We start from the raw sequence: 13031 nt of genomic DNA on the forward strand, positions 1-13031 counted from the left end.
TCCTTTGAAATGGGGTTTGTTTGAATAGACAAATGAACAGCCTCGTATGAGTTCAAAAACATGGCATGCTCGCTCCATTCTGGTTGTGCAGTAGACTAATTCCATGGTTAGGAAATAGAAGCTCATAGGTTTGCATGATTAATGCCTAAGCAAATTCATTTCCAAGGGTCGCATCTGTGCTTGGATTTAAAAAGAGTTAAGTCAGCTATGTCTTGCTTTAGTATAGCTTAACATCTTCCAGTGTGAAGTAATGGGTAGCATGGCAAACTAGATTTTTAGAGTAGCGTCCCTAACACTGGTGTTTTGGATGCTTTCCAGACAAATCCACAGGAATCCCACATCTGCAGTTAAGTAAATCATCCATTGCCTCATGGAGCTCACGGAATGTTGTGCACAATTTACAATCAACGCAAAAGGTTGTCATTATTCAACAAAACATTTATTGCTGGCATAACATGATGCAACCATAGAAAACAAAACCAGATAAACCTGGTAACCACTGAAATGTACAAAGGGAGTACAGTACACACAAGTGTGGCTGTCTTAATTCCACAGTTGTTCTTTGTGCGTGTCCCCAGTCACACCAGTAGAGGCTCAGTGCAGGTGGAGGTACTGCTGGAACCACAGCACCACGTTGAGAAAGCAGTCAGCCTGAGTGTCCACACGAGCCAGAGAGTGGCCGTCTTCCGCAAACCAAAGCAACCTGCAGGGGGAAGCACAGTTGTATTCATTAGCGGACAACGTAGGAAAACAAAAGATTTCATATTGGACAAGTTCAGATAGTTCCTCCCTGTGTTTGTTTTGCTTCCGTTAGGTACTTAACCAAAAAAAGTGTTAAACAAATCAAAATATATTTTAAGTTTGAGATTCGTCAGAGTAGCAACCCTTTGCCTTGATGCCAGCTTTGCACACTCTTGGCATTCTCTCAATCAGCTTCATGAGGTAGTCACCTGCAATGCATTTCAATGAACAGGTGTGCCTTGTTAAAAGTTAATTTGGGGAATTTCTTTCCTTCTTAATGAGTTTGAGCCGAATTCTATAGTAAGTACTGTAAGTACTGTGGTATTCTATAGTCATCTGTAGTTATTTTTTCACGTGGGCAGGATGATTGACAATATAACAAGCGGTTGTCACCTGACGGGGGAGCCCCTGCTCTTCAGAGAGCGGTACAGCTCCAAACCTTGGTGAGGCGACACTCTCCTGTCTTTACCCCCCAGCATCAGGAGCACTGGGGCCTTGATCTGGACACAGACAGAGGAAACCAAATGATATGCTTGTCTCATTGACAGCTATAGAGGTGTGTTTGTGTGCATGAACCTCAAACCTGAGGTGCGTAGATTATGGGGGATTTCTGGAGCATGGTGGTGAGAGCCTCTGGGGTGGGCAGCTGGTCATAAGAGTACTGCAGCCCCACACAAGAGTAACGCCTAGGAAAGGTAGAGGGAGACACAGAACAACTATCCATCAACCAATTAATCACATTGTATTTGCATAGTACTTGTATTTTTTTTAATTGTAATTTTTAGTCTCTTAAATATGCAGTGCACACACTTTCCATCCCCCAACTAGTGCACTTCAATTTGTGTTTTAGTCTCCACTCTCCAGTCCTATACACTGATAGACAGAGACATGGACAGAGAGTGTCAAGTCTCACCAGTCCACGATGTCACTGGTTCCCAGTAAGGTGGCAGCGTTGATGACTGGGTTCCTGACGGCACACGCCTTGTAGAAGTCTGGGTACTGGCCAATCAGGTGGCAGGCCAGGAAGCCCCCGTGGGACCCACCCATCACCACCACTTTATCAGGGTCAAGGGTTAAGAGCTTCTCAGCAGTTTGGTCAGCAAGGGCAGTTAGTACAGCCCTCTGGGAATGATAGTTAGAGGTTAGTTGAACAAGATGTGTTAGTAGTATTGAGTTGGAACACAAAATAGCAACCTGACTGGCACCCTGGGTTGAGAAACACTGTTGTATTGAAGGCTCAGGCTGTAGATATTTTCAGCTGAGAGCTCACTCTGTACCTGCACATCCTTGACGTCTTGGCTGCCGATGTTACCGGCCAGAGAGAGTATGCTGTCCTGGCCAAAGCCAGTGGAACCCCGGTAATTCACTACAAAACACAGAGAGAGAAACAATATTCTATCAGTGGATACCAATGTGTGTGGGTGTGAGCCAAGGAGGAAGTCCACTATCTTACCCATGAGTACAGCAAAGCCCAGTTTGACCAGAACTGCTGTAGTGACATTCCACTCTGCAAAGAACTGGGAGTGCGGCCCACCTGGGAAAGAACACAAATAAGCTTCAGTGAGTCATCCGTGATCTTTCATAGATCAGTTCCCATATACATAAAACAGTCTCAGAATAGGCGTGCCGATCCAGGATCAGTTTTTATACAAATTAAATATATACAGCGAAGATTTGATCCTAGACCGGCGCTCCTACTACGAGACGCTTTATGAATACGGGCCCAGGACCTCGATTCTCCAGAGGTTTCTCTCACCATGGACAAACACCACCAGAGGGACCTTGGTGCGTGACGGAAGGTGGTTTGACGTAACCAGCAGGGCCCCGAAGTCTAGGCCAGCTGCATAAGGGACACACAACTTAATTGTATTGTTTTCTCAAAGACATAGTTATGGCAACCAGACAAGTTCTAAACCACTATTGACTGACTCACAGTACTCTGTGTTCTCCTCCTGGGGCGTAGGGCTGATGTCCAGAACATTGACGATAGCACCACGTAGACACGACTCGCCCAGAGGGTCCCAGGACACATCCCCCTCCCCCCCAGCCAACGGAAGAAAAGCCACTGCCTGCAATAACACAATGCATATATGATATTATACTGCAACTGTACATGATGGGATATGACCAGGTAACCTAAATGACCAGTGTTGTATAGGGGGTAACCTAAATGACCAGTGTTGTATAGGGGGTAACCTAAATGACCAGTGTTGTATAGGGGGTAACCTAAATGACCACAGTGTTGTATAGGGGGTAACCTAAATGACCACAGTGTTGTATAGGGGGTACCCTAAATGACCATAGTGTTGTATAGGGGGTAACCTAAATAACCAGTGTTGTATAGGGGGTAACCTAAATAACCAGTGTTGTATAGGGGGTAACCTCAGTGTTTTCCACAAGCACATGGAGTAGCTAACCAAATATAAAAGTAGCCAGGAGGGATCACCCGGGCCAGGTGGTTAATCATTTTCTGGGAAACAAGCTCTATTTTGGTGGCCTCTAATACATTGTAATGCCTTGATTCCATCATAAAATAGTCAGCGAAATTATTGAATACTTTGAGTTGACCACCCAAATTTGATTTTTTTTTGTGGTATTGCATTAAAAATTAAAATTACTGAAAATGTATGAATCCAGTGTATTGTTAGCTTTTATTAAATATTGTCTAGGCTTAGATGATCAAGACTATTTTTAGTAAGAAAATAAACCTTTAAAACATATATCCTGTCTTCTCTTGAGATTAAAGAATTTTACTGCAAGATACGAATTTCCACAATGTTTGTTCTTAATTATGTATTTTATAAAGACAGAAAAATTAAGTAAATAGACAATTACCTTAATTTATATTTTAAGTTACATTTTAAATCAAAGAAATTGCGTGATGGGCACTTTTTGAAAAGTAAAAATGGCTCTCTAAAATAGTAATTTCTTAAATAAATGACAATTCACAAAGAGAGTTGCAAACACTTGTTGAAATTCTTTTAAATGAACTGACCCACAGATTTCTTCTTAATTAATCTTTTACGAGTTTGTTGACTTCCACAGGCATACATTTACCTTGAGGCATTTTCTCAGTGATCTGCGATACAGGTATAATTGAAGAATGAAGCAGGTGTTTAACATAGGCTTTGTTACACAGAAAGCAGCAGTTGACTACTCCATTGTCAACACTGATTAAAATCAGTAGACCTAGAGCAACATTTTTGAAAATAACATAAGCATCATTAGCTTTTGAAATAATTCAATACGTTCTCTTTCGGACCAGAGTGAGGCTATCGTTTCACTAGCCTACCCATTTTTCTGCAGTGAGGATTCACCATATTCATCGAATGTTATCATTTATCTGCAGTTAAATCACCCCAAAAAACTACCAGTATGCGATTGATGAAGCCAAATGATCTCTTACCGATGCGATAGGCTACTGACGAGTCACTCACTTTAACGTCACTGTCTGTCAAGTCCTGATAAGAGTTCATATCGAAAATACAGACGAGAACTTTAGGTTTACTTGTCCCGATGCGATACCATGGACATACAGCTACGTTGTATGGTTTATGAATGGCAAGGATATATGAAATGGACTTTTTCAGTTAGACAACATTCATAAATGTGTCACGCTTGTTGTTCGTCAATCAAATCAGTAGCAAATGCTCATGGAGTGAAACTGAAAAAAAAAAAAAAAAGGCCTACACAGTTGTTTTATTGTCCAGCCAAATGATCATTGGAGGTGTGGTTGTCTTACTAAGACGTTTTTATTTACACTGACATGATCTTTGACCCTAGACGGCAGTTACTGCCACCTTGCTTGATACACCAAATGAAATGCGTTTCCATGGCGATTTTGTTTAACACAAACGTGTTCCCTAGTTGCGCCGTGATTGGCTCATGGGGACATTACGTCAAGGCAAAATCTACAGGTAGAGATGGAAAACTCAAGCCCCCTGGGTGCCGTCATAGGCTGCATTCCAAACACTTCAGACAGACACATCCTTTCCCCTCAGCCCTAAAATTAAAGAGGACACATCATGACGTCTGACGAGTACACACTTGCAGGGCAAGGAAGGAAGGAATGATTTTTAAATGGACCGCCCCTGCCCGGAAATTCATCACTCGTTCATCCCGCGATGATTGTGTTTTCAGCCACCGGCAGCTTGTGTGCTTTATATGCTTTACAGTCAATTATGATTGCATGTCTACATATTAAATATATAATTATTAATATACGCCTACTGTATGATAGCAAATTATTAGCTAACTAGCGTTAGCCTGCCTAGCTGGAACTTCTGAACATTTTTTATTTCTACAATTTCCAAAAGCTAACAAAACAAAAACATGTTTACGAGACGCGTTTGTGTATTAGCAGCACAATTTCTAACTTATTTACATTCGTTTTTACTTACACTGTTGACTCCATATTGACCTTGAGGTTTTAGCTGACTTTTCTTAGCGGATGTACAATCACGAATTGAATTATGGGGCATTTCAGGCCCCGAAGTGAACATAATTGCACACCCGCAGATTCCATTAAAAACGAGGGCTGAGGGGCTTACGTTGCAAACTTCCCTTGCTTGGCTAATCATTTGGACCAACGACAAATATGGCCGCGGGGATTCCCCCAAGGGCATAAGGCGAGGGTAAGTGGACGAGGGTGTGTCTTTTATATGTTTGAAACGCAGCCATTGAGTTACATTAGAAGGGCCCATCCAAGAAGGCTCAATGTCATTGGCCACAGATCTTAGCTAGCAGTCATCATGAATTAAGTCGACAATCTACTGGCAAATATTTGTCATATGATGAGAAATTATGATACATTATTGGTGCTCGTTGGCCATTGAACATAAACATTACACACCAAGTTGGAAATCCCAAATTCAACAATGAGTGGTTTGGAAGGAATCAGTGGCTAACTGCAAGCGTTGCAAAGCAATCACTAGCCTGCTATTCAGTGGAGTGGGTGTTTAAAAGGATAAACATTGAACACGATGGGCCAGAAAAGGTTGAATACATTGGCCATGCTGTCAACCCAGCATTACTTCTGCAGCATTCACAACTGGAAACTCAGAACTGGGATATTTCAGACACACATTTATTTAAGCAAGTCAGCCATATCAGCTATTATTTTTTAAAGGCAGTAAATGTGTCTGAAAGAACGGTTTGGCTGCCAGACAAGACTCCGCTGATAGCCAGGTGTAGCAGTGGTAAGGATTCACTCTGTGGTGCTGAAAAGAAAGCTCTGCTGTTGGGACAGATTTATGTAGGTCTTAACTGTTTGTGGGCAATGTTGGTCACCGTTATAGTTCAATTAATGTACTGTTTAGTGTTGTGTAGTGGCTTTGCTAACACGCACCGGAAACAAAATTGGGGGGAGTTTGCCCCACCAACATTTATATGCTAAAATCGCCACTGAGCACGAGAAAGAAAATAAATTAATGTGCCAGAAAATACACTAAGTGGATTTCGACTCATCGTTACCACATATGGGACGTGCAAATTGAAATTAAATAAATTTTACTGCAAGCATAGCGTACATAACACACCCAGGAGGTACAGAGAGGCGGGACAGACAGCAAACTGTCAAACCAGCAGTGTCTCCCTGTCATCGCTCACTTTGACTGACACCCGCTAGAAGAAGCATATCATTCATTTTAGTGGGAGAGGGCTCGTGGACTTTTTTTCCCGGACTTGTGAATTGTAAAAAAGTAGCATAGTTAATTTAAGTGGAAAAAGTACCCGGCTGAAAATGTATGTGTAACCGGCTGTATGGCCGACAGCCGGTGCTAATGGAAAACACTAACCTAAATGACCACAGCGTTGTATGGGGATAACCTGAATGACCAGAACGTTGTATAGGCGTAACCTGATAGCCCAGAGCTCTGTATAGTAGTAACCTGAATGACCAGAGCTCTGTATAGGGGTAACATGAATGACCAGAGCGATATACGAATGCCCACAACACAGGTATTACCAGGCGTGGGGCCTCATTCAGATGGGAACAGTGGACCACCATGAGGTCATTCTGGATGGTGAGCAGCTTCCAGCTCCCAAATTTCTCAGCTAAAGGGAAGAGAGAGAGATTGAACGGTTTGCTACAGCTCGAACTAGTTTCAGTTGGAGAGGCTCGAGAACAAAACCTCACAGACTAATAATCATATAAAAGGAGAGGAGAGCTTACAGTCAGAGATGCGGGTTACTCTCCTAGTGGCCCTATCCACTACAAAGAGGTCCTGTGAGAGAGGGAGAGATGGGGAAAGTGAGATCATGGAGTACGAAGTTATTTGCGGCCGCTTGTGTACATGTTTACACTATACCCTCCAGTTCCTCCGGGCGCTACTGAAGACCACTCTCTGGCTGTCTGACGCCCAGCAACGAGGTGGCAGAGCCTCATACAGCCCAGCAAACTCATCTAGGGACAGACAAGGGGGGGGGGGGGTGGGGCGGGGGGGGGTGGGCGCGGGGGGGGGGGGGGGGGGGGGGGGGGGGGGGGGGGGGGGGGGGGGGCACGGGAGGAAATGTGTGAGAAGCAAGAGATGGAAAGTGCAGTAGGAATGGGGTGCCATTCTATGTCAAGTCCAAAATGTTGCGTTAAGTATTTCATTCTGTACCTTTCTTTGGCCTATTGACTACGTCCACCAGCACAGAGATATTCCTTGTCTCCAGGTCATACTGTGGACCGAGAGAAGGGAAGGATATAACAGTGCAGAATACCACAGCGAAGCATAAGCGCACTCCCCACTGACCTCCAGACCATGCTTGCTTCTTTCTGAATAAGGCGGTAAAGGCTCCTTAATGAGAGGCTGGGCAGGGTCTGGAGGTAACGCTGAGGACTAGGGCTAGGCTGGGAGCGGGGTCTGGAGGTACGCTGAGGACTAGGGGCTAGGCTGGGGAGCGGGGTTCTGGAGGTAACGCTGAGGACTTGGGGCTAGGCCGGGAGCGGGTCTGGAGGTAACGCTGAGGACTTGGGCTAGGCTGGGAGCGGGGGTCTGGAGGTAACACTGAGGACTTGGGGCTAGGCTGGGAGCAGGGGTCTGGAGGTAACACTGAGGACTTGGGGCTAGCCTGGGAGCGGTTGGCAGGGGTCTGGGAGATGGGAGGCTGGAGGTCGGGCACTCACCTGCTTCATGCTGAAACACTGGCTGTGGGGGCCAAACACCTGTCCCTCCAGGTACACCAGGTAGCGTCCATCAGGGCTCAGACGGGGGGACGAGACAGAGCTGGTGTCCCCAGACAGACACTCTGTGTAAGGAGAGACAAGGGGTTGCAGGTTTGCAAGGAAAGAAGCTTTGTTGTTAATGCGCTGTGAATTAGCAAGTTGTTTACCATGACAATGAACCAACCAAGAACACAGAAAACACTCACCACAGTTTCCTTCCAGGTCCAGACAAAACAGAGCTGACCTGAAAACAGAAGTTCTCATTTTAGTCTTTCTAAAATAACACACATGGGCATCTCTTGATCAGTCTATTACTCTGGAATATTGATTAGTGAGATGACGTAAACATAGACTACACAGGCTGCTCCTTACCTCCTATTGGAGCAGAACCTCAGGCCCAGTCTGAAGGGCTCATGCCACCAGCCCACAAAAAACAAACACTCGCCATCATGGGCCCAGAGACACTGTGTTAACCAGACAGCATGACAACAATTACTGCACATTACATTTCATGGCATAACATATTACATAGAATTACATGACTGTAAGACATGTCATGTGACTGGTGATCCTTCCAGTGAAGTTGCAAATACCATAGGATGCTCAGCTAATGCCTTTATTGGTGTGTGTGTGTGTGTGCTCACCTGGCCTGGGGACACGTGTGAAGGGACACCCTGCAGCACTGTTACCGTGCCCTTGGCCACATCGGCCACACACAGCACTGGGACACTTTTACTGGTCAAGCCTTCCCCCCAGTCCTCCCAGTACAAACTCTTGTCCTGATGCACAACAGGGGAAAGGAAGGGTGTTGAAGCCATGAAAAAATAAAATAAAAAGACTGGATCATGTTTACGCAACATAGCAGCCATCCTAAGAGTACTTCCAGAACCACCCGAATGTCACTAAGACTACATCCAACTGAATGTATGGCTAAACATACATAGACAATTAATAGAGTGATCAGGGTGTTTTGGATACCTTCTCAGAAGGGCCTCCTGAGGGCCCTGCTGTTGGCTCTGATGGGATGGAGGCTGAAGCGTACGACTCTCCTATAGACCTTTTCCCCTCGGCTACATACAGCAGCCTGCCCTCACATGTAGACCAGGCCAGGGAGCCAAACTGACCTGCACACATACAGACAGAGGCAGACGGCGAACAAGAGCCAAAGACAGACCGACATGGAGAGAGTGTGGCTGATGAATTCAAGCAAATGGCCCTGATTAGGTCCACAGTGGACAGGTCTAGCATCAGACAGAATACTCAAGAGCACCGTAGGCATTAAAACCACCCAGGAAAAGGCCTTTACCATCCTCATACACTCTCCCGTGTTTGTTGAGAGCTGTGAGATGGAGGATCTTTTTTAAGCCGCTGTTGCTCCACACCTGAAAATGAACAGACCCTGTAAAAGTTAAAGCAAACCAGTATGCACCGTATCAGGGTGGGTGAAGGAATTTAGCCAGATGACCGACACACCCAGACCACTCCATCCTTACCTCTAGGAACTGTTGTCCTGCAACCTGACCGCTGGTTTCCCTGACAACCGCCTTCAGATCTCCAGACAGGGAATAGGAACTCAGCAATCTATTTGAGTAGAAGGGAAGAAAGAAAGCATTGAAAATGGCAGCTTAGAGAAGGACCTATCGTATCTTTAATAAATAACTCCACTATATAAATCATCTTACACACATCACGTCATCAGCACCAGACACTGGGATGGAGAATGAGTGGTGGGGGAGTGTTAATCTGTCCGTCTGCCTACTTACTCGCCGTGTAAAAGGCTGCAGGGGCTTGGTGGTTGGATGTCTATGTCGGTCTCTTTACTGTAGTTTTGAATTAGTGTCCACTGCTGGGCATAGTGCAGTCTGGCTCCCCGGAATCTCTCAATCTGACTCCACTCTGATAGGTGCAGGCGAAGGAGAGGTTAATAACTATGATTTATTTTTTTATCAATACATTTWAAAAGTAATTCAAACTTTTTTCCAACGAAGCAAACATAATAGCATACGTGCAGTCAAAAATAACAAAATAAACTTCCAGGTTTATAAATATCATAAAATCAGGGAGAACTGCTTGTGTGCATGTTTTTTTATGGGTACCAATTTGTTTACTGTTCAGTGTTCTTTAGTGTGTGTGTGAGAGATGTATAGAGGGCTAATGCCCAAAAGCCTGTTATAGCATGGGCAGCACCACTGACGACTTTCAGAATGATGAAGGCCTCTAGTAACCAAAAGGCGCCATTGAGGGCTCCCGCCATTTTAACYTCGTCAACTYGGTGGTACTTCCAACTTAATTGGCTGATCACTCCTGCTGACCCTGTCGGAGTCATGTCCATCCAGATCATCAGGAGGGATCCAGCCAATCGTTTAGAAGAAAATAGACTACTTCAAAATGGAGATCGCCTCAATGGTGCTGCCCATGCGGTCATAGACGCTATTGTCACAGATAGAACAATGAGCCAGATATTTCACTGGATGTATAAATGTGAAGCATCCGGTTGGCGTTTCCACGTACTACCAAATATGGTGATGAGGAAGCCCAGCGGCCGGCACTGGGAAATGATGGAGCGAGATGGATTTTTGGCCAAAATTATGCAAATATTCTCATCAATGAAACATTTGATCTCCATACAGTTTTCTGTTTCCAAAACTAGAATCTGTAACAAACAGAGTGGACTGCATTTTGTAGACTCTACCCTTTGCCAAAATACAAATTGTTTAGAAAGAMTGCAGGGGTGAATTGAGTTATTGCACACTCGTACATCAAAGTAGGCGTTCCTTAAAGGAAATATGCAAATAAATACTAGAGCGAGCCAATAGGAACTTACTAGCTCYTGCTTGGCTCTGCCCACGTCCTTACTTGTTCTGCCCACTATGATTAATTTCCTCAAATTGGAAATGACAAAAATTGGGGGGAGTTTACACCACCAAGATTTACATGCTAAAATCACCAATGAGCATGAGAAAGAAAATAAATTAATGTGCCAGAAAATAAAGTACTAAGTGGATTTCGACTCATCGTTACCACATTATATGGGACGTGCAAATTGACACAGACGATGAAGGAGCATCATGCTCTCTCAGAGGAGGCTGGTAGGAGGAGCTACAGGAAGACAGGTTGATTGTAATGGCTGGTACGGAATTTYTGTAACGGTATCAAACACAAACATATGGAAACCACATGTTTGACTCTGTTCCATTWATTCCATTCCAGCCATTACAATGAGCCCGTCCTCCTCTGTGCTCTCTCCCTCCTTGTAAAGAAATGTGACTGCAAGCACAGTGTACACACACACCCAGGAGGTACAGAGAGGCGGGACAGACAGCAGACTGTCAAACCAGCAGTGTCTCCCTCTCGTCACTCACTTTGACTGACACGCGCTACAAGATGCATATCATTAATTTTAGTGGAAGAGTGCTCGTGGACTTTGTTTTCTGACTTTTTAATTGTAAAAAAGTAGCATAGTTAATTGAAGTGGAAAAGTAACCGGCTGTACAGCCGACGCTAATGGAAAACACTAACCTAAATGAGCACAGCGTTACATAGGGGTAACCTGAATGACCAGAGCGTTGTATAGGCATAACCTGAATGTCCAGAGCTCTGTATAGGGGTAACCTGAATGACCAGAGTGGTGGATATGACATACTCTGGTCCATCTTGGGTTAGTTATAGAAATCTTTGCTATAATGGCACAGACACATAGATGAGTCCTCTATGTATCTCTATGGTAGCAGCAGAGAGAAGAGGAAGCGAGAAACCCCACACCCTATTTGTTTCTGGTTACATTACAGTCAGTCATTGTAAATAAGAATTTGTTCTTAACTGATTTCCCAAGTTAAATAATGGTTAAATAAAAATATTTAAAAATATACCCTTTCAGTTTGCTTCTGAGTTGGTTAACAGACGAAAATTGACTACTTCAAAATGGTGATGGCCTCGGGCGCTACCTGCGGGCACCATAGTGGACAGTTACAACGTTGCGATCTCTATGCATCTCTATTGTGTGTGTGTGCGCACAGTGTCTCACCTGTACATAAAGTGAAACTCGTGCCGTTTAATAGTGCCATGTAGTCATTCGCCGTCACGAAGGCAGAAATAGGGGTGGGATACCCACTATATTCGCGGTACAAAGTGGCGATAYCATCGGGTTCCATTCGTGCCTAGGTGCAGTAGCGTTAGTTAGACATGCAYCTGTCAACTGTTTTTGAAAACACTTTTACAGTGCATTAGCTAGCTAACTAATCACTTTAATCGATTACAGGTGATATTAAAGCCATGTGACTGCATGCGTTCAACAAACGAACATTATGTATCAGCTTCATTTTAAAGGTTAGAGAAACTAATGTTAAGATAAACATAGATGGAACACAAATGTCCATTTTGAGCTAAAGTGGTACTTATAAATCTCTGAAAAAAATAACAATAGTTGTCTTTTACCAGGAACTCCATGTCGACACGACGGCCGATACCATTTCATYCAGGGGCTGATGGAAGAGACCAAACGCAAGGCGGCAGCAGCAACACATTTTGTAGGATTCACAAAGGAAGTGATTAATGGCGCCTTGGGATTTCACCCCAACTCTGACGTCATCCCATRGAAGATTACATTTAAAACGATAGGGCGGTCCAAAGAATCCCAGATAGCACCGACCATAAAAAACAAATAAACATCTCCTGCCCCATCCAATCCCACCATTTGAATCCCACAGTGATACATAAACTCAGCAAAAAAAGAAACGTCCCTTTTTCAGAACCCTGTCTTTCAAAGATAATTTGTAGAAATCRAAATAACTTCCCAGATCTTCATTGTAAAGGGTTTAAACACTGTTTCCCATGCTTGTTCAATGAACCATAAACAATTAATGAACATGCACCTGTGGAARGGTTGTTAAGACACTAACAGCTTACAGATGGTAGGCAATTAAGGTCACAGTTATGAAAACTTAGGACACTAAAGAGGCTTGTCTACTGACTCTGGAAAAACTTCAAAAGAAAGATGCCCAGAGTCCCTGCTCATCTGCGTGAACGTGCCTTATGCATGCTGCAAGGAGGCCTGAGGACTGCAGATGTGGCCAGGGCAATAAATTGCAATGTCCGTACTGTGAGACGCCTAAGACAGSGCTACAGGGAGACCGGACGGACA

At 44.2% G+C, this 13031-nt stretch overlaps 1 protein-coding gene across 2 annotated transcripts; it reads right to left on the reverse strand.

Annotated features, from left to right (window-relative positions):
• Window positions 1–417: 417 nt before the first annotated feature.
• On the reverse strand, window positions 418–12412 carry zgc:136971 (S9 family peptidase). Of its 2 annotated transcripts, XM_023990773.2 has the most exons (22): window positions 12326–12412; window positions 11916–12048; window positions 9655–9787; window positions 9385–9472; window positions 9198–9273; window positions 8870–9015; window positions 8536–8670; window positions 8264–8355; window positions 8098–8135; window positions 7853–7974; window positions 7344–7404; window positions 7050–7144; window positions 6914–6965; window positions 6707–6795; window positions 2675–2810; window positions 2498–2581; window positions 2195–2275; window positions 2019–2107; window positions 1655–1863; window positions 1325–1427; window positions 1135–1241; window positions 418–703 (listed from the first exon to the last, which is right to left on the reverse strand). In XM_023990773.2, exons 1-22 carry the CDS (start codon window positions 12335–12337, stop codon window positions 595–597), a joined length of 2190 nt encoding a protein of 729 aa, XP_023846541.1. In that variant the 5' UTR covers window positions 12338–12412; the 3' UTR covers window positions 418–594. The 2 variants fall into 2 exon arrangements, with proteins under 2 accessions (XP_023846541.1, XP_023846542.1); XM_023990774.2 differs by lacking the exon at window positions 11916–12048 and having other exon boundaries at window positions 12326–12404.
• Between the last annotated feature and the right edge of the window lie 619 nt (window positions 12413–13031).

The sequence above is a fragment of the Salvelinus sp. IW2-2015 genome, linkage group LG7, assembly GCF_002910315.2.
Source record: "Salvelinus sp. IW2-2015 linkage group LG7, ASM291031v2, whole genome shotgun sequence".
In the NCBI taxonomy this organism is placed as follows: domain Eukaryota; kingdom Metazoa; phylum Chordata; class Actinopteri; order Salmoniformes; family Salmonidae; genus Salvelinus; species Salvelinus sp. IW2-2015.